This window comes from Mesoplodon mirus (assembly GCF_964341445.2).
Source record: "Mesoplodon mirus genome assembly, chromosome: 4".
Classification (NCBI taxonomy): Eukaryota; Metazoa; Chordata; class Mammalia; order Artiodactyla; family Ziphiidae; genus Mesoplodon; species Mesoplodon mirus.
The window spans coordinates 56951864-56973101 of record NC_138979.1 but is presented as its reverse complement, the minus strand read 5'-3'; the positions used below and the strand labels follow the sequence as shown (position 1 = coordinate 56973101).

General features: G+C 53.3%; 1 protein-coding gene across 2 annotated transcripts in view; it reads right to left on the bottom strand.

Annotated features, from left to right (window-relative positions):
• Window positions 1–1068: 1068 nt before the first annotated feature.
• SMAD6 (SMAD family member 6) overlaps window positions 1069–21238 on the bottom strand; it is a 75678-nt gene continuing 55508 nt past the window's right edge. For both annotated transcript variants that reach the window (XM_082619125.1, XM_082619126.1), the window contains one exon: window positions 1069–2034. In XM_082619125.1, the coding sequence (XP_082475251.1) occupies window positions 1493–2034 (542 nt within the window). In that variant the 3' untranslated portion in view covers window positions 1069–1492. The remainder of the gene's footprint in view (window positions 2035–21238) is intronic.

Sequence of the window (21238 nt, the reverse complement as noted above, 5' to 3'; positions counted from 1 at the left end):
TATTATGCAGCAATAGATAACACACAGGACTTCTCAGAGCATTTAATAGGCTAATGTAAATCTCCAAGAAAGAAGATATACAATGTAACATTCCCCTTAGTTATTTGGCCAAGGCCTTCTTTTTTGAGTTTTCTCAAGAGAGGAAACTGATTTAATTGATACGGCTCTGGTTAACTTCTAACCTTGATCTGTCTCATGAGCTTGTCATTTACCCTTCCAGAACCTTAACTTTTCCCTTTTGTAGAGTAGAAAGAAACCACCTGCCTTTGTATCAATCATGACTACAGTTCCAGATGGGCAGGTTCTGAGCTACTTGGTGGGGGGATGGGAGGGTAGCTTATCTAGGTCCTAAAAGGAGTTTCACCCTGGGGCTCAGGTGGCTTCTGTGAGGTGGTAGGTGGGTTCAAGACCCACCATCTCAGTCTTTCTTCCACAGGCCATTTCCCCAAAGTGGTGAGAATTAATGTTTTCTAGCTTGCAGACAGCTCAGATATGAGAGGCATGGACCCAAGTCTTCCCCATCCGGCTGAGAGTTCCTCTAGGCCAGAGCATGAGCCTCCCCCATCAGACTGGAAGAGCTTACCTAGGATGGATGGCCCATGTACTCTCCCTCCTCCCCCTGAATCCTGTGGACACACTACAGTCATGGGTGGGAAGGAACAACAGAACCTTCTCTGGCCTTAAGAGCAAACATATGTCCTTCCTCCCTTTTCAATGTAATTCCCTCTTTTTTTTTTTTTTTTTTTTTTTTTGCGGTACACGGGCCTCTCACTGCCGTGGCCTCTCCCGTTGCGGAGCACAGGCTCCGGACGCGCAAGCTCAGCGGCCATGGCTCACGGGCCCAGCCGCTCTGAGGCATGTGGGATCTCCCCGGACCGGGGCACAAACCCGCGTCCCCTGCATCGGCAGGTGGACTCCCAACCACTGCGCCACCAGGGAAGCCCCCCTCTGCTCTTTAACCGGTAAAAGACTGAAATCAAGTTTCGGGATGCCTGATGGGTCAGAAACCCACAGAAGCCCTGCATGTTCCTCTTTGTTAAAAAGAAGACAGTTAAAAAAAAAAAAAACTATAATGCGAATACTTTATTATCAATGAGTGACTGGTATTAGCTTTTTGTCTGGGCATTAATATTTCAAAAACCATACACCAAACCCAGGCTCTTCCACCTAGCTCTGCTGTATCATTTTCTTTAAAAAAACAAACAACAACAACAAAAAAAAACCATAAAGAAGAGGAAGGAGGAGAAGAAAGAAAATATATCTGTATTATAAGCCAAAGTGCGTCTTTCTTGTTTTGTCCATATACACACATTGCACCATACATAAATAATTACATTGTAAAAATGACTCCATAATTACAAGTATAATATATATTTCCATATAATATATAAAACTTTATATTAAATCTAGGTAGATGATATCTGGGGGGGTCGTCCGTGGGGGCTGTGTCTCTGGGCACGGGGCCCCCGTTGGTGGGGCGGGTGGCGGGCCGCTATCTGTGGTTGTTGAGGAGGATCTCAAGCCAGCAGGGGCAGGAGGTGATGAACTGCCGGGAGTAGCAGGGACCCCAGCCCTTGGCGAAGCTGATGCGGACGCTGTTGGGGTCGTAGGGGCCGTCGGCGGCATCGGGCTCGGGCCCGTGCTGGAGCAGGCCGGAGCGCTCGAAGTCAAACACCTTGATGGAGTAGCCAGGGGGCACCTTGCGGACCACCAGGGCGCGGCCACCGGGCGCGTCCAGCGTGGGGGAGTTGACGAAGATGGGGTGCTCGCCGCGGTTGTAGGCCCACACGCCGTCCGGCTCCTTGCTGAGCAGGATGCCGAAGCCGATCTTGCTGCGCGTGCGCCGCACCGACTCGCTGCGCTGCTCCAGGTTGAGCTGGCCCAGGCAGAAGCCGCTGCCCTGAGGTAGGTCGTAGAAGATGCTGACGGCCTGGTCATACACCGCGTAGAGGCGGCCCACCCGTGTCCGGTGCTCCCAGTAGGCCACGCTGCACCAGTGGCTCGGCTTGGTGGCATCCGGAGACATGCTGGCGTCTGCGGGGCAAGCACAGGGCACGCGGGTGTTATTCCAGGGCAGCGGAAGTGGCACTGCCGCCTGGCCGGTGGGGTTTGAGGGGGGCCTCTGGCGCCCAACAGACATGGGGAGCACTACTGCGGGCCAGGGCGTCCTCAGATTTAACCCACAGCAGGACCTCACCTCCCACCCCACCCCCAGACACACACGAAGGCAAGGCACCTACTGTGCCAAGCGCCCGTGGGTACCCAAACACGAACCACACCCGGCTCCTGCCTGTAGAACTTTACAAGCCAGCAGGAGAGGGACACACACCCACACACCCAAGGGAGGGACTGACTGGCGAGCACCTACATTGTTCCGGGTGCTGTGCTCTGCACTCCTCACTCCGTACGTGACTCCCTGGGTCCTCCCATAACTGTGCGGAGGCCACCTTCTCACTTTACAGATGAGCGTCCAAGACTTGGCAGCCACCAGCAGCCTGCCCAAGGCCACTCAGCCGGCGAGTGGCACCACCGGGATTTGAACCCGGTCAGTCCAAGCCTCAACCTGAACAGAGCGGGGTGAAGCTATCAGAGGGCATAAACCGCCCCCCAGAGGGGACGGGACTCAGGCATAGGAAGGCGTGGTGCGGTGGGGAATGTGGCCCCCAGGATCTCTTCTGGCCCAGAATGGGAATCGCAGCTGCCCGACAGCGCCCAGCCGCAGCCTGGAGCATTACGCAGGGTCTCCCAGTAACCCCCACCCCCGGCCCCTCAAGTTGACTCTCTGGGCAGGAAGTGCAGCTTTTCACCAGAACTGTAGCCACCTCTGTGAGACAGAGAAGCACAGGGTCTCTAAGTGCAAAAGGAAATTGCTCCTCAAGGGCTCCAGTTGGCCAGCGGCTCCTCTCCGGGCCTCAGTTTCTCCATAGACGGCAAAGGGGTGGCCTGGATGATGACTGGGATCCCTCCGCACTCCAGCTTGGGGCATCTCTACATGTCTGCATGAATTTAACAATTTTCTGAGACCAGGCGTAATACCAGGTATAGGCAAGGGACCCATCTTGCAGGGCAGCCCCCTCCTCACTGCTCTCGGGTGTGGCCGGCTTCTCAGATTCTGGAGCGTTTTGACATCTGGTCTCTCCTTTGAGCTCAGGGCTCTGACAAGCAGGTGGGCACCCATGACTGCCCGGTGGGGTTATGTGTTCCCATACAGGCCCCTGGCTGGGGCTTTTGCAGAGGGAGAAGGTCTGCTGGAGGCCCGATGAGGACACACTGAGGCCCTTTATGGCTCGGCTTCTCCAAAAGAAACAGATCAAAGTCCAATCAAACCTGAGGGAGAAAGCACTGCCAACAACTTCAGTCAGGAGCCTGGGTGAGGTCAGCTCTGTCTGCCTTCAGCCCAGCCCCGCCTAGAAGCCCCAGAGCAGCCAGGTGACAGGGCTCCTGACATTCTCTTATGTGCTGGGAGGCCCACCTAGCAGGAAAACGTCCACCTGAGGGGCCTCCTGTGGGCTGCCTACTCTGCTGTGGCCTGGGGCTGGGCACAGTCCCAAAGGGCATGCCCCTTACCCTCTGCCTGGCATTAAGATCCCAGCCACAGGTCCCCAGGCCAGCCCCTGAGGACATATCATTTTGTCTCACAGTCCCCATCCAGGCCCCTCGTGGTTCTAGCTGATGGTCGGGATGGGGGAAAGAGGCCCTGCTCCCTGCCCTCAGCTGACTTGCCCCTTAGCCAGTGGGCAGAGAGGCAGCTCTAGCCCGTGGTAGGTGACACAACTGTGGGCACTAGGCCAGCCCCAGCAGGTGGACAGCTAGGAACACCCCAAGCCATTGCCCCTTTCTCCATCAATCGATCCATCCATCCATCCAGCACTGGTCTGAGAGTTTCCAAGAGCCAGGAGAGCAGCACCATCCCAGCCTGGCCATGAACCTCCAACACCAACCTTCTCACCAAGCAACAAGAACTCCATTAGTGCACTAGGCACAGAGAGGCGGGGAAGCAAAGAAGCTATGCCTGGAGAACGTCGGGTGACAAGACAGACAACAGGCATCCCTGAGTGCCTAGCACGAGCCAGGCGCCTTCTGCACAACGGCCTTGGTTGCACCTGTTATCACCCCAGTTCACAGGTGTGGTAACTGAGGCCCAGGGAGGTGCCATAACCAGTCAAGGGCACACACTAGTGAGTGGTGGAGCCAGCATCAGTGCCAGGCCACACTCCCGAGGGGAGCTCTTCTCCATACTCCGGGCAGACACCCCGCAAAACCCATGCACCAAGCAAATGCCCCCCTTCTCGAAACCTCACCCCGTTTGTAACCATGACTGCTCTCGTGGTCTGTGAGTCCTAAAGGTGCTCACCCACAAGCCGGTGAGTCACTGCCCGCCCCAGAAACGAAAGGTCTTCATTCCCTGAAGACTCACCCAGTCCCACTGAGTGAGGGAGTACTGCCATCCCCTCTACAGATAAGCTCAGAGAGGGCCACCCTAGTCATAAAGTGGCAGCTCTATCCCAGGAGGGAGCCACTCTGCTGTAAAAGGCAAAGAAGCAGTTTAACAGTCAGGGAGTGGGGGTAATGGGATTGAGGGGGTGGGGTAACTCCTCCCTCCCAGCTCCTAAAAGGCTTTCAATTCAAGGCCAAGTGGGCCTTCCTGTCCCCCTCCTCTCAGTACCTCCCACCCCAGCCGAGCCAAATGCACCCTCAACCCTCTACCCCCATCTCATCAACACCTGTGTCCCTGGCCTTGCCCCAGTCAGCACTCCTCGCAGGGGGATGGGACCCTGTGAGTGGGGATGAACCCCAGCCCCTCACCCCCCTGCCCCGGAGCTGCACTAGGGCCCAGCCTGCCCCATCCGTGGCGCTCAGGGACACTGTCCGGGCCAGGTCTCACTTTCCGCGGCCTCTTTTGTTGAGCAGACTGGGTAACAACTCATCAGGCCTGGGCTCCAGGCCAGGTCCTCCAAATTCCAGGGGATGGACTGCCGCCTCTGAGAAGCCCTCTCTGACCTCTCCCTCCTGTGCGCCTAGAGCCTTAAATGTGGTCCCTCCCTTGGCCTGAGCAGGTGTCTGTGCCCCTGGCTGGCCTCAACTCTCAAGGAGGAAGGGGTGGGTCTTAGTCCTTTCTGCATCTGTCCCAAGTCTGCATGTATCCCCAGGGTGCTCTTGGAACACCTGCAAGGGAAGAAGGAAGGAAATAAAATAGATCCCAAGTGTTGGCACACTGCCCTCACCCCTACCTACCCCCCACAGGAATCCTGCCCAGCAGGTGGGGCTGATGCCCTCAGGCCCAAGGGGGTCCTGGGCAAGGACTAGGGTCTCAGGTCTGATCCTGAGAGAGCAGCCCGGCAGGTGAGCCCATCACCATGCTTGGGGCCTCCCCGTCCCCACCTAGCTCTTAGGGTCTCTGGGCTCCAGAGCTGGGGGGTCCCCCCAGCATCATCTCATCCAGGGAGCCCCGAAGCTTTGGGCTTTCACAAACCAGTACACTGTTTAATGGAGGGGTTGGGAATGTCATAAGGTTACCACGGTTTTATTTTGTCACATACAGACTTATTAAAAACCCCAAGACCATCTACTACCACTAGCACAAAGGAAAGTAATTTGATACAAAACAGGTAGGACCTAAATCAGAAAATTTTAAATTAATACATTTAGATTATAAGAAATTTTCTTATTTCTTTCACCATGGGCCAATGAAAACTTAGTCCTGAGGCTGGCCTGTGGGAACCATCAATTGAGTCCAATGTCCTTGTGCCTCCAAGATGGCACCCCCGGGGGTACCGGGTGACTTGCCCAAGGACACACAGCAGTGGGTGGCAGAAGTGGGACCAGAACTAGAGACCCCAGATTCTAACCTAATGCTTGTCACATGATCCAAAAGGTTTCCTAGTGAGACAGACCTAAGCTCTCACCACTGACTGGATATGTGGCCATGAACAAGCCACTGAATGTCCCTAACCCTCAGTCTCCCCATTTGTAAAACGGACTTATTCATAACTGAGCACCTCATTTGCACAGTCCATCTTTGGATTTTCTGGCAACTCTGGCAGCAGACCAATTGGGAGCAGAAAGAAGCAGCTGTCTGTTTATCTGTCCCAGCGCTGGCCTAACCCTTCCAAGGCCAGGGCTCCTTAGGGGTGTCGCGGGTCACGACCCAGGGTCACCAGCACGGGAAGTTACAATAGGACAATGGACGGCAATGCCCTTGGCAAACGGTAAAGCACTTTACAAATGTTAAGGTTTAGCTCCCAGCCCGGTACCTGAGATGCAAAGAGATGCTCAGTAAGCGAAGGAATGAAGGGTGAAGCAATGAATAACTGAACGTGAGGGACACAGGTGAGTGCTCCTGGGGTTCTATTTACATACACACGTGCGCGCGCGCACACACACGTGTATTCAGATCTCATGCCGTGTGTTCAGAACAAGCTGACCCGCCCTCTGTGAGAAGGCAGGCACCCCCAAACCCAGGGTCACCTCTCCACTCCTCACAAACGCAGAGCCCCACCCGACCCACCACACCTCCGTCTGCGGCCTGGGCTGCCACTCAGGCCGCGAGGGGACAGTCTCTTGCAGAAGATCTTTTGCTTCTCCTGGCTCCAGGGCTGTGGTCCTGCCATCAGCCTAATTAGGAACCAGCTCCTTAATTGCAAATAAATACCGCGGAGTCAGACCCGAGTGAACAACATCAAAGATGACCGCGCTCTGACCGAAACTCCTGCCCGCTACCCCCTGCTCAAGGCCTGGCCTAGTTCCCAGCCAGACTCTGGGTCCCAGCTGGAAGGGTTCCAGGGGGAGGGGGAGAGGAGAGGCGCGGTCTGGCGCGATGTCTGGGGCAGATCTGGTGGAGCGGCACAAGGCTGGGGGTCAGGAGGCCTGCAGCCCGGTGTCCAGCCTCCTGGCCCTCATCAGGCAGGCCATCTCCCTTCTCCTGGCCTCAGTCTTCCTTTCTGAATAATAAGCTCTACATTTCTGTGATTTCATGCATGTTCACAGCAGCTCTACTCGTAATCACCCAAACTTGGAAAGCAGCTCAGATGTCCATCAACAGGAGGATGGATGTTATGGACTAAATGTTTGTGTGTGTCCCCCTGCCCCAAATTCATGTTGGAAATCTTAACCCCCAATGTGACAGCATTAGAAGGTAGGGTCTTTGGGAAGTGATTAGGTCATGAATGGGATTAGTGCCCTTTAAAAGAGACCCCAGGGCTTCCCTGGTGGCGCAGTGGTTGAGAGTCCGCCTGCCGATGCAGGGGACGCGGGTTCGTGCCCCGGTCCGGGAAGATCCCACATGCCGTGGAGCAGCTGGGCCCGTGAGCCATGGCCGCTGAGCCTGCGCGTCCGGAGCCTGTGCTCTGCAACGGGAGAGGCCACGACAGTGAGAGGCCCGCGTACCGCAAAAAAAAAAAGAGACCCCAGAGAACTCCCTCATTCCACCGTGTGAGGACATAGCAAGAATACAGCCATTTATGAACCAGGAAATGGCTCTCACTAGACACCAGATCTACCGGCCCCTTGATCTTAGACTTCCCAGACTCCAAAACTGTGAGAAATAAATATGCATTATTTAAGCCACCAATTTATGGTATCGTTATTATAGCAGCCCAAACAGACTACGATAATGGATAGACAAAAATAAGGCTCATCCATACAGTGGAATACGACTCACCAATAAAAACAAACGAACTACTGAAACACACCACAATGTGCGTGAATCTCAGATGCATCCGGCTGAGTGAAAGAAGCCAGACACAGAAGACATGCTGTTTGTTTCCATTGATACAAAATTCTTGAGTAGATAAAACTAACCTACAATGATAGAAATCAGAACAGGGATTACTTCTGGGGAGAGGGGATGAGGGAACTTTCTTGGGTGCTGGAAATGTTTGATATCTTGATTGGTACAGTGGGAACTCAGGTGCAGACATTGTCAAAAATCATAACCTATGCACTAGAGAGCTGTGCATTTCATTGTACGTATGGTGCCTTGAAAGAATTACAACGAAGATAGTGGAAATGTGCTGCTAGGCCAGCCCTCTGTGGCCAGCCTGGAGTGGTCCCAGCAGGGCTCCCAGGTGGTCCAAGGGACAAGCCCTGTGTTTCCCGGCCGGTGGCACCCACATTCCTGCCACCAGAGGGTGGTGATGCCTGCGGCGGGCAGGAAGAGACTGGCCTGACAGTAGGTCCCCTGCACTGAAGCCGGCCCCTCCGACGGCTGGCGTTCCTTCCTCTTGGCCTCTCTGCCCAGCAAGGGTGCTTCGAGCGCAACGTGTAATTCTGTTGGAGTGCTGGGGCACCAAGGGGGCCAACTGCGTCTGGGGGAGGCGGGGAGAGCTGAAATCCCAAGCAAGCCTTTAGCTTCTTCGAATCAGCAGTTTTCTGTCAAAACAAAGGGCAGGAACGTTCCTGTGTGCTCCCCCGTGGGCCGCACGCTCCAAAAGCCTGAGCATACGCAATGCAGCTTGTTTTCCTTGTGATTCCCCCCTTTCCACTGGGCCAGACCGCCTTGGACTCACCCATCCTGGGAGGCAAACCAGAGACATGCCCAGATTAAAGTCTCCGATCCCTTAGACTCTAAGGAAGCTGGATGTGGAGGCTCAGAGCATTTGCAGGAAGCTGGACCCTGAGTCCCCCGGTCTCCAGGGCCTGGCTGGGCCGCTCATGCTCCTCCACGTTCAAAGCTTTTGCTGCTGCTTCACACCCCCTTGGGCCTTAGCAGCCTCCCTGCCTCTCCTGGGGCTGGCCCAGCCACACCTCAATGAGCGATGAAACATGGGCAGACCCCATCGAGAGCTGGGAAGGGAGACTCAGAGACTCAGAGAAGTTAAGTGACTTGCCCAGGGTCACCGAGCAAGTTGGTGGCAGAGCCGGAGAGGAGCCTAGGGCTGGCTTTTCCAATCCCCTTTGCACAGGGCCCCACTGGGGCCTCCTACCCTCCTGGAAAACTCCTTTCTTCTGTCCCATGTCATGCCTGTGGCTTTAAGTTCCCATCCAACCAGCAGCTTTTTCATCTGAGGCTCCCAGGCCTGGGAGTAATTACGTGGCCCTGCATCTGGTTAACCTAACACCCCTTTAAAAGCCTTGTTTGCCCATTAGATAAGTAGTTTTTGTTATCAAACTAAAGAGGGAAAAAGAAGTTTCCACTTAACCTTCCTTTGTCATTTTAAGCTACAGAAATGGCTTCAGGTTTTGAAACAAGTCCAGAGATACAGCATTAATTAGAAGCTCTTTTTTTTTTTTTTCTTTGTTAAGGGAGGGGGAGGCCAGTCCTTTATCCACTGGGATCCGGCAGTAAAAGCAGAGAAGGAATGTGCATAGGGCCATGTTAATGGTCAACAGCTTAGAACAAGCCTCTCCGCTGAACGCTTTCCAAAAGCAGGGCCCAGCTGACAGGAGTTTCCTCTTATTCGCTCCCACCCGCCCCTCCCCACCCCCACCTCAGCTCCAGCACCTTTGGCCCCCGGAGGAAGCCAGGCTTCCAAGAGGAAGTTCCTAATCGGTCATTACATCACGGGCGGTCTAGCCACCGCCACTGCCTGCACGGGGTCCACCTTGGGGGCTCTTTCAGCCACTGGTCTCTGGGGCCAAGGACTGTGCTTTGCCACCACTTTCCAGACAGTTGACCAGCCTCTCTGCTCTGTGTGCGTGTGCACGCGTGTTGTGTGTGGTGCAAAAGGAGAATGACAGCAAGGGGAGGAGGGAGGCCAGGAAATGCGTGATCCATGTGGCCAAAATTCATGATTCTGCAGATGCAAAAACTGAGGCCCGAAGAGGGAAGGGAACTTGCCAAGGTTACAGGGAAAATTCGCAATACAGGGGCTTCCCTGGTGGCGCAGTGGTTGAGAATCTGCCTGCTAATGCAGGGGACACGGGTTTGAGCCCTGGTCTGGGAAGATCCCACATGCCACGGAGCAACTAGACCCGTGAGCCACAACTACTGAGCCTGCGCGTCTGGAGCCTGCGCTCCACAACAAGAGAGGCCGCGATAGTGAGAGGCCCGCGCACTGCGATGAAGAGTGGCCCCCGCTTGCCACAACTAGAGAAAGCCCTCGCCCAGAAACGAAGACCCAACACAGCCAAAAATAAATAAATAAATTAATTAATTAATTAAAGTACCCTTAATTTAAAAAAAAAAAAAAAGAAAAGAAAATTCGCAATACAGTGGCTAGGACCAGTTGTGTGTCTCCTGCACAGGGCCCGGAAGCAAAGCTGCCTGCATGTGAATCTCAGCTCTGCCACTCACTAGTGGTGAAATCTTGGGTAAGTGACTTCACCCCCTGGGCCTCAGTTTCCTAATCTGTAAAATGGGGATGCAATCAGAGTTTACTGCCTCAGGCTGCTGGGATTACTTTCAAGTGCATTGCATAATCCCTGGTTCACAATAAGCACTCCATAAGTAACAGCTATTATTTTTTACTAGTATTATTACCACTATCTTATCTCTATATGTTATTTGCATAAATTATTTAATAGGTTGACTCAGCCTGTACAGTTCATAAGGGTATTCATATTAGGTAATAATAATACCTGCAATGCGCCAATGGAATTGAGAACCAAGGGGAAATAAGAGGAGGAGTACTAGTAGTAGTAGTAATGAAAACAGTAAAATAAGCCAGCCAGTAGTAGTGGTAATAGTAATGATGATGATTTACCGGCCAACATTTAATGAACCTTTACCAAGTGCCAAGCAGAGCATGAAGCACTTTAAATGCAGTATCTCAACATACTGTCAGTCCTCTCAGTAATTCCCATTTTAAGATGCAGCTGAGGCCTGAGTGTCAGGTAGTGTGTCCACAGTCCTCAGCTAGGAAGTTGCAAAGCTGGGATTCAAGCTCACATCTACCTAGAGGCAGGGGGCTTTGCATTACTCTCTCATGGTTGCAACCTATGGGCTCCAAACCTCCAGAGGCCTGCTGGGTTAATGGCACAGGGACTGTGCCGTAATAACCCACCCGTGTCCACTCCAAGCTGGCACGTGGAGACTCTATAAAGACTGGGTGTTAAAAGTGGCCCTTGGATGTGGCAATGTGGGGACCCCACCACACGGTGCCCACCTTCTAGGAAGACGGGGGGTTTTCAGAAACCATGCCATATAACAGCTATCTATGGTCTCCTACGCAGCCCTGCAAACACATACACTTTTTTGGTTTTTAAGTACAGTTTCTCCCATGCACTCCCACCACCCCTCCTCAACACAACGAGCATTTTCTAAATGCACTGCAATAACGGAGGATGACCTTGGGAAAGGGCTGCTGACCCTGGCTGAGTAACTGGAGTGTGGGAGCTGCCGGGTGCTCTGTGCTCTGCACCAAGTCCAAGAAGCAGAATCACCTCCATTCTCAGAGGACAGACCCCAGGGACAGAGGCCACACAGCAATGCAGCTCGGGAACCCTGACCGACGGCCTCGGAGCCCAGCTCCCCTCTGCTGTGCCCTTTGTGCTGCCTCAGCTGCTCCCTCTGCTCTTTTGGGGAGTCCATGGAACCCCCACCCTGAGGGGTTTAGAGGGATGTGAGTATGAGGATAGTCAGTGGCCGCCCAGCTGAATCGTAACTGGCCTTCTCTAGAGAGAGGCCTGTGGGGCCCAGCAGGAAGGCCTTTCTTCTGGCCTTGGCGCCCTGACCCCAGCCTGCTCGGCCCCAGGTCTCTGGTTGAACAAAGTGGCAGCCTGGGCTGAGGTGGGGAAGGTTTCCATTCATCTATCTTGTGCAGTAGTCAAAACAGATCCTGAAAAGACCAACTCCTCTTGCAACCCTGACATAAAACAAGCTTTCACCTGGGCCCTAATACATACAGGCCTGCTCAGTCTCCTCCACAGGTAGTTTCCCTGGCACCTACCAGGACCTATGACTTCCATCAGCATCCTTCTCGCCCTGTCTCCCTGGCAAGATTGTTCCAGATTCCCTGGGCCCAGTGGGCAGTGGCTTTTCTCCCCTGACCTCAGTGCTCTGTGGTCCAAGCTCCCTTCTTAAAAACACTCTGCAGGCAGCTCCAGCTTCTGAGAGCCACACTGAGGCCGCCATCAGATCACTCTCAATCAGAGCTGAGCATTCAGACTCTACCCCAGAAACACTGGTGTGCCTGCCTGGCCTGGCCCGATACTCCTAAAGGAAAGCCCAGCACCCTAAGCCAGAAAAGACAAGACCCCAAGGAGGCAGGGCAGGGGAACCACTCAGACTTCTAACAGGGAACCAAGTCCACGTGGGAGAATTCTGGTTTCCTGTGCCCTGGAGGGAAGGACGGTGAAAAGCATCTGTCTTCGAGGGGAGGGGAGAGCCGGCGATAAGCGGCTTATAAAATCAGCCCCACATTTTCCAGAAGGAACCAGTTTCTGCAGCAAAAGTCTCTGAACTTTGCTCCCATTCCAGGTCTTCTTTTGTTTTATCACAAAGTCAGACTCTGAGTGTGTTTGTTTGTTTTCTTAGCCAGAGACCCCCTGGGATGGGAAAGCCTGGCTTTTCATATTGCCCCTGGAAAGATTCTAAAAACACACTATGCACGATAATGAAGCTGGGTACCTCAGTCCCCAGGAAAAAGAAGGCGGTTGTGAGAAGGGAAGGGGCCCCCCAATCCTCCCTGGCTGCGGGTCTGCCCTGCCGATGGCCAAACTCCTGAATTCACACAAGAACCAGGCCCCTGGCTGCTCTTCTGGGTTCCTGTCTTGGCGGAGTGTGGGTTTTCACACCTTAGGCTTCAAGTGCCAAAGTTCACTGACTCAGCCCAACCTTGACTTCCCTGTTGAAGAAAATCGGCCCTTTGGGGGTTCAGATGGGGACAGCCTGGGCATGTGTCAGAGGTGCGTTGGAGGGCGCGAGCTGTGGCAGTTGGCGGTGTGCTTCAAGGAAGACCATTTGGGGGTACTTTCCTGCCCTGCAGGCTACCAGAGCTGGGGGAATTCAGGACACCTCCATCTCTCTTTTATTTCCCAAATACAATTTGAGTTTTATTGGCTAAACTCCTGCCTTAAACTTCTACTTGGACCCAATGTAAAGCCATAAATGTAAAGTACCTTAAAACTGCCCTCAATCAGCCTGTCTCAGCAGCTCTGTGGGGCAGGAACCTGCCCTGGTGCAGAAACATCCCAGGGGGTAATCAGGGGAGGCACCCCTGCTACAGGGATCCCTTAGTTTCCTGTGCTTTGAACACCCCATTCTGTGTGTACTTTGTCCATCCCACTCTCTCTTGATCTGGAAGATTCCCTGAGACCACAGGCAGCAGAGAGGTGAACTAGTGCAGATCTTAACAGCTGGGTTACTGTGGGCAGGCGACTATGTCTCTGAGGGCCGGGACCAGCTACAGAATTTGGGGGGCCCAGTGCAAAGTGAAAATGCAGGGATCCTTGTTCAAAAAGTATTCAGAATTTCAGTGGTGAAAGCATAGCCTTAAATTGAGCTGAGGCCCCTTCTGAGCACGGGCCCTGAGTAGGGCACACACTGGACACGCATGAAGCCAGCATAATAACTCACTCAAAGGGGTCAAGGGCGGGGGGCAGGTTCATGACGGGCCTAACAACAGTAACTGGCACTTGATGAACATGAGTTTCCTCCTCCCTTCCCCAAAGTTTGTCAGACTCTTATTCAACCATCAAGACCCCAATGTCACCTCCTTTGAAAAGCCTGCCTCAGTCCCTGCGTCTGAACTGCACGGCCCCTCCTCCATGACACTCTTTGATGCCATCATCAGGAGGGCGTGTGTCTCCACCGCACCCACCTGCAAGCTGGCTGGCCTGGCATGAGGCGTCACTCATCTCTGCCCCTCCTCCCCCTGAGACGTGGCACCCTGCCACTGGACCAGGGCACTGTCAACAATGGGTGCTGAATGGAATTTCACATCCAAGAGCTGGGAGGGCACTTGGGAAATCATCGGGTTTTCCCCAGGTCTGAAAAAGATGCAGCAGCTGTACCATTCCCATTGAACAGATGACACCACTGAGGCTCAGAAGCCAGGACACTGAGCGGGGGAGGGAGAAGCAGCATCCCTACTTGCTGATCCTCATGATGCAGCCCTACCAATGGAATGCCAGATGAGCTCGCTATGTGCCACACTTGTTTCAGTGGCTCAAAAAAAAAAAAAAAAAAAAATTGCCTAAAGCCTACAGTTGTCTGGCAATGGGGGTGGATTTAATTTCTCAGACTTGCTAAGTCTATGACGGTGAATGCAACAGGGGGCATGGCTGTCAATGGAAGAGCTAAAGAATAGGATGGGGAGCTGGTTTTCTTATTTGCAAAGTTCTCAAAAATAAGCCTCATCTAACACCAGCCTGGTGTTGTTTACCAACGAGCCAGTATCATGTGACCTTTGCAGGTTAAATACACCTGCCTTATTTACATTAAAGATGCACTTTGGGATAAACACCCCCAAATTAAAGTTCAGGGGTGGGGGCATTCAAATTAAATCCTTGCATTAAATCCTTCCCTTAAAAATATCCTTTTGTAACACAAAGGTACATGATCCACACCTCTTTAGTGAACACAGCATCTTACATACTGGATTTTCTTAAAGTGAGGGTTGCCTGGATCACATACATTTCTGGAACAAACGAGAGTGCTTTATAATAAGCAAAAAGCTAATACTGACTGGAGAGACCATTAAGCCCTAATTAAATACTAATATCTGCTGTAAAGAGCACAGTAACATGAGCTTTAAAGGTTCCCTGCAAAAATGTTGCAAGATGACCTAGGGCTTGGCAGAAGCTCACCCCTGCAAGCTGACCTCCTGTCTGTGGTTGTGCTACTGCGTAAAACTGAAGCAGCTGAAGCTGCTCGGCAGCAGCCGTACCCAAGCTCCAAGCTGCCTGGAAAGGGATGGCTTGTTTGATATGGGGCTAGAGGTGCAGAGAAGGGAGCGCGCCAGGCGGTCCGTCCATCACATCAGGCCAGCGGGTGGACACAGCCCCACAGACTTGCACCCCATGCCTCAGCCCCAAGTCCAGGACCCGTTTCCAAAGCAGAAGGAGGCCAAGCTTGGTTCTCACAGCCCCTGTAGCTCAAGCCAAGAAGGTGGATCTACCCCCATTGATAGTGATGGTGGAATACTGTTTCTAACTGTGGAGGGTCTTCCAATTCTCCAAGCCCATTTTAGGTTATGGAATATAAAGCTCAGACAGGTTGGGTGACTGCCCACAGGGGGTTAACGAGGAAGGAGGACCAGGGCTCATCCAGGTCTTCGGAGGCCAAAGGTGCTCCTTCCACTGTCTTCGTGGTGCCCCACCCCGGCTCACCCCCCGCCAAGCATCTTGGGAAAATGAGTCATCAGCTCAGTAACAGTTTCTCAGAGTAATTCTTTAGTCTGTGTCCAGGTACACACGGGCACACGCTGCATGACTCAAGTCAATGCAGCAATAATGTGAGCGCAATTGTCACAACTGTCAACTGGGCTTCTGTTTGGTCTCCTATTCCCAAGGCTAACTTTTCAGCCAAGAGGGGCACAAGGCTTGTTTGCCATGATCCAATTCATAATCCTTAATTGTCTTCTAGGAAAGACAAGGGGACCAGGGAGACCTATGGGCAGAACCCAACCGATGGCAATGCCCAAGTGCCTTCTAGAACTGCTTCCCCCTCCTGAGGGCTGTTTGCAGCCACAGGGACCTGTGTGATTAGGAAGGAGTGCCTTTCCTGAATCATGGGGAAGCCTGAAGGGGCTCTTGGGGAAGGGAACTGAATAATCGTGTCTACCTTAGCAAGCAGCACACACCTGGCATGCATGGGCTCAGCAAACATTAGCAGAGCTTTGCTAAGTAATGATCCTGCCATCGCTGGGTCGCTACTAAGGCCTCGTCTCCCGTCAGCCTATGGGAATCCAACTGCTATTGGCCACTGTCTGTCCACATACCCCGTCTCATTTAACCCTGAGAACAATCCTAGGAGGTGGGTAGAATCTTACAGAGGAGGAAATGGAGGTTAAGTCCCCTGCCCAAGGTCACAAAGCCAATTAGCCAGAATTTGAACCCAGGGGAGCCAGACTCCACACCCACTCTTCCTTCCATCCCTCCTTGCAGAGTGTGACCCAAGGGGCACTCAATTTCTAGCCTATACTGGTTCCACCAGATAGTGCAGTCTCTCTCCCGGCCATCTCCTCCACTTGAGACCTGTACCTCCTCCACCACCGCGCCCCGCCCCCAGCCCCCCTGCACCTCTACTGCCTCCCTTCCCTGTGGGCACAAATGGCCCTGCAGGCCACCAGCGTCTGCTTTCCTGGAGCACATGCCCAAGTTGGGCCCACTAAGGAGGACCTGAAGTAATTCAGCTCATAAATCATGGCCATTGTGAATTTCCCTTTTAGCCACAGGCCAAGTCAAACTCTTCCTTCCCCCACTGTAGTTAACCACTCTTGGTTCACTGTATCTCTCGCGGCTGGCTCTGCCTGGCCGGGGGCCAGCGCTCAATTATTAATTAATCTGGGAGGCGCAGGTTGCATTCTTGGCCACCTAACCACTTCCTCCTCGGTCAGGAACTCACAGGCCAGGCCTTTTAGTTACATCAAGCACCTCACAACATCCCAGCCCTATCTTGTGGCCATAGCTGCCTAAGAAAGGAAGCTTAAAACCAGAGTTAAAAATAACAGGAGAAAACCCAAACACCCAGAAGTCCCCTTTCCCAACTCCATCCCACAGTGCCAGCCCTACCTGTGTGCAAAAGCAAAGCGTGCCTCAGTTGCTCAGGTGTGAAATGGGACCACATCTCCTCCCATAACACGCAAGCCGCTGCGTGCGTGTGCACGTATGTGTGTGTGTGTGTGTAGGAAGGGGGTAGCTGGGGAGCCCTTCCCTCTGAGAATTCTCACTAGCCAGAAAGAGAGACACCAAGACTTAAAACAAGCTAAGAGGCAATCCAGAGGCTGGGCAGGGGAAGGTGCTGCTGCTGACTTCACCTGCTCGCTTTATCCTCACTGGATGAAGAAAACTGATAGGCAGCTGGGTGAGCAGAGGGCAAGAGAGGCTACAGCCGAGTTGAGGTTTATTCAAGTGGTTCAGGCGACTTTGGGCGTGAGGAAGAGGATGGAAGTGTGAGCCTCTCTTTGTCTGGGTCAAGTCTTTGGGAGGTCTCTGCATGGACAAACACCCCAAGAAATGTGGGGATCAAACAGAGCAAGGTGACCAACCTTGGTGTGAAAGGTAGCCCCCTGTGACAGTGAGGTCCAATTATGAAATCAGATCACGGCTCTCTTGAGATCAGTGCCGAAGGCTTGGGCCAAGTGGGACCATTAATTCCTGATTAGAAGTAATGCTGAAGAGTTGACGCCAATGCTACTGGGATGAATGTCAAAGGTAAGCTGTAAGACCGGTGAAAGACAAAAATGATAGAGGGAACATATCAGGTCATAAAAAGGGATAAACATCTGTTGTTGCTGGAAATTGCTGTCAAGTATCCTTTGGTCACCTCCTCTCCTCCATCCCCCACTGGCCCCATACACAGCCCACAGTATGTCAACCTCACTCACCCGCAGTGTCCCAGTGTGTCCCGGTCAAGCTCCGGGGACTTAATCCCTTAGGGTGTAGTCTAGGAAAGCTCTTTGAGATCTCATGCTTTCTACTCCATGACATGTCTGCTTCCGACCAGATAAAACAAATGATTTGTCCCCCAAGCCTTCCTATAACATTGACATTCTGGGGAGGAAGGGACACTTTTGGCTTCCCTTACCCTGAGCACTGAGGCTCTTGGTTAAAGCATGCAAGACAAATTATGATGCACATACATAAAGTATCATTCATTAGGACCCATAAATCCAGAGTTTGTAATAATTCCGAAAGCAGCTGGGTTGAAGTTAAAAAAAAAAAAGTTTTGATAAACAAATGCAAAATATAAATAAGGTTCAGGAGAACTGTTTATCCTACCAGCACTGTATAAACAACTGGCATACCAATTACAAATCGCTCTTATCTGTGCACTAAAGCAGATCTCTGAATGACCTCTAACGGGAAACATTAGCCGGTTCGCATCACCGTCTATGGTATTCGAACATCACACAATTTGGTTTCTAGACAGTAACCTTTCCAATCAGCCACCATCCAATCGCCTGAATTGGTGAGTCCCTGAGTTGTCAGTGTTCCCTTTCTGTGCAACTGGAAAGGAGGCCACTTTGGCGACTGTACCTCCAGCACCCCCAGGTCCCTCAGCGGCTGTCCAGGAAGGAGAGGTAGCCCTTGGCTCCCGCAGGCCAACATGCCAGTTATTTCCGTGCCCATCTGAAAGAAGCAGCGTTTCCTAGGGCGTATGGCCAGGGGACCCAGCCAACTGGGGCGTTTCCACGTGAGAGAGGGTGGGGAGGGGCCCCACCCCATGTGGAAACCCCTCAGGCGTCAACTGCAGTAGGGGAACTCGGGATGTTTACGGCCTCCTTGGTGATGTCTAATGAGCCAGGCCCCATGTTTTCTCCCTGGGAGGAAGCGCATTTCACCTCCGGGGGCCGGCTGTGGTGGTCACTGATGTTTTCTGAGAAGCAGGCAAGGTGAGGGGACCGCAGATTCAGTGCAGGGAGTCTGGGGTGGCAGGAAGAGGCCCGGCAAGGCCGGGAAGCCATCAAGCTGAGAGGGTGTGTTGGTCCTGGCCCGGGAGGACAGACTGTGAGGCCCCAGAGAGGCGGGCAGAGGGCCAAGCTGGAAACACCGGGGGCTGCTCCACTTCGAGGAGATGGCCCTGCCAAGTTGGAGAGGCGGCACTGACAGGCAAAAGGCAGATTCCGGCCAGGCGGGTCCGCAAGGCCACCGAGTCAGGAGCAGCCGCCTGTGTCTCTGGGCACGTGGGGGCTGGAGCTGTGCCAAGGAGACCCGGAGCCGCCAGCCTCCCCGGGTGCCCCTGTCCCGGCGCTACCCCGGAGACCACCTGCCTGTGGAGCCCAGAGGAAGGCAGAGCCCCTCAGAGTGGCACTGACCTCAGGTTCAGCTTCGAGGTCGGAAGATGGTCCTTCTCCCTGCACCCTCCATCTCCTAGTTTCAGAGCTGCCCAGCAGAGCCCCACTCCCACCCCGAGACCACCGCTCTGCGGCTCCTGCCCTCTGAGAATTCCAGACATCTTCTGGATCACCAAGACCCTGTGGGACCCCCTGGGTGATGGAGCCCGCCTCAGAGGTGCTCCCTAGGCTAGCAGGGGCCTCTCTGCTATGCCTCTCTGCTATGCTATGACACAAGATGAGTGGGGAAGACTCATCTTGTGTCTTGTGGGGCAGGGAAGCCAGGTGTGCTGGCGGACGCTTTTTCTCCTCTCCCTACCAATTCCTTTGCACCCGCCTCCTTGGGCTTCACATACTGCTATCAGGTAAGACCAACAAAAATATGAAGGCTGGGACCTGCCATACGCATGCATCTGCCCCCAGATGGACGGCCTGCCACAGACACCATGGGTTCTGTAGTTGACCCGCAGGTTGACCAGAAGGATCTTCACCCATATGTTTGGAATCTGGGCATCCACTTGGTTTAACCCTCTCCCTCCTCATGGCCTTTACCGTAAAACAGGCAGACCGACTCACTTACTTATAAAGACCCACTAAAGAACCACATCCTAGTAGGTCACTCACGCCCGTCTGACCATCTCTACCTTCCCAAGGTGCCCCTCCTGACTGCTCCCACCCAGCCACGAGAGCTGCCCTGCCCAGGCCTGGAACATGGAGGGCCCCACCCTGAAACCCTGAAAGCAAATTCCCTGAGGGGAAAGAGTGGGAAGGATGTTTTCAAGAACCGCTCATTGCGGGTTTGGGGTCCAGCCAACAGAAGTGCCACGGAGAGGCATGAGCAGCATTTGCTTACGAGGTAGGGCTCCTCTCTCACGCTCACTAAATGCCTACTGTGTGTGAGGGTGCACCAACCCGGCCTCCCTGGAAGAAGGAATAATCAATTCTGCAGCAAGGGGCGTGCTGGAGGCTGGAGGGAGGAGAGAATAATGGCGATGTCAAAGGAAATCAGAGAGGCTCTTGTTTCTGTAAACATCGCTCGTTCTGGTCAGTTCCAAGCTATTTAGTGGGCTACACACACGTTTTTTCCCTCAAACCAAAAGAGCCCTCCCTAAGACTCCAGTCTGAGGGGAATAAAAGAAACAGCATAAACATTCTTTGCAGCTGGCCCACAGGAGGTGCGCACTAGCCCGGGCGTGTAACTAACTGCAAGCCTGCAGAAAAAGCCCCACTCCCTGTGAGTTCTGAGGGGCATTTCCCTGCTCCCAATTCAAAATGGAACCTGTCACTTGGGAAATCCACCCACCGCCCTGGTGGGTCATGTGAATGTCTGAGAGTTGAGGGTGGGGGAGGCCATACCAGTCTTGGATTGGTGGAAACTCGGAAAATTATAGGGTGCTCTGGAACATACTGTCTAACAGCAAAAGCATGCTTATTTCAAAGAGAAACTTGGAGGAAGCAGGGGTATCTAAAGGATTCTTGGGGAGCTGCTCATTGTCAGCGTTAGAACTTATTCAGCCCAACCTCCTGCCTTTACAGAAGAGGAAACTGAGGCTCAGAGAGCAGCAATCACTTGCTGGAGGTTAGGCAGCAGCAGAGCCGGGTCTCACAGCTAGCGCTCTTGTCTCTAAGGAATAACTTGGTTCTATCAATACCACTGGGCACAAGGAACAAATACTCCTGATGAGTCTGGCCAACATGAATTATTTTTGCAAAAGGGTCTGTTTGTTTGTTCTTGTGAGTTGCAGGGAGAGAGTCCTTCCTCGAATGGCTATCAGAACAACTCCCCGCCTCTGCCTGAGAAGTGACCCGCCCCGGCTGGCCGGCACCACCACAGACTCTCAGGCAAAGGATGTGCGTTGCAAAAATGGGGCAAAGTTTCCTATTCTGAAGATAACATTGTAAGACACAGGAAGTCTCCGAGCAGAGCCTGAGTTTCCAGAAGGTCTTTGCACACCCATTCGCAACCACTTCCATTGTACAGGGTTCCTAGAGATCCGAGGCTGGAGGATGGGGCGGGGGGACAGTGCTGGGAAGGGGCAGCAGCTGTGACTCAGGTTAGAGTCCAGAGAGGGCTTTTCAGGCTCCCTGGGCCTCCCTGCAACGCAGACCCCTCTCCGAAGGCCGGCTTCTTCAACCGAAAAACAAAAGGGTTAAAAGAGCCAGTGTTTCCCCTGCTTTGGGCCCTTATGTCCAGATTCCCAGGCCCCGCCCCTGGACATGCTGATTCATGGGTCCTGGGTGGAGCCCAGGAATCTATGTTTTTCACAAGATTTAAGAGGCCTCTTTTCTGGCTGATATGTCACTATCCCGCGAGCAGAGGGTTCAGAAGCCTGGCACAGTAGTGAGAGCGCTGGCTTCCC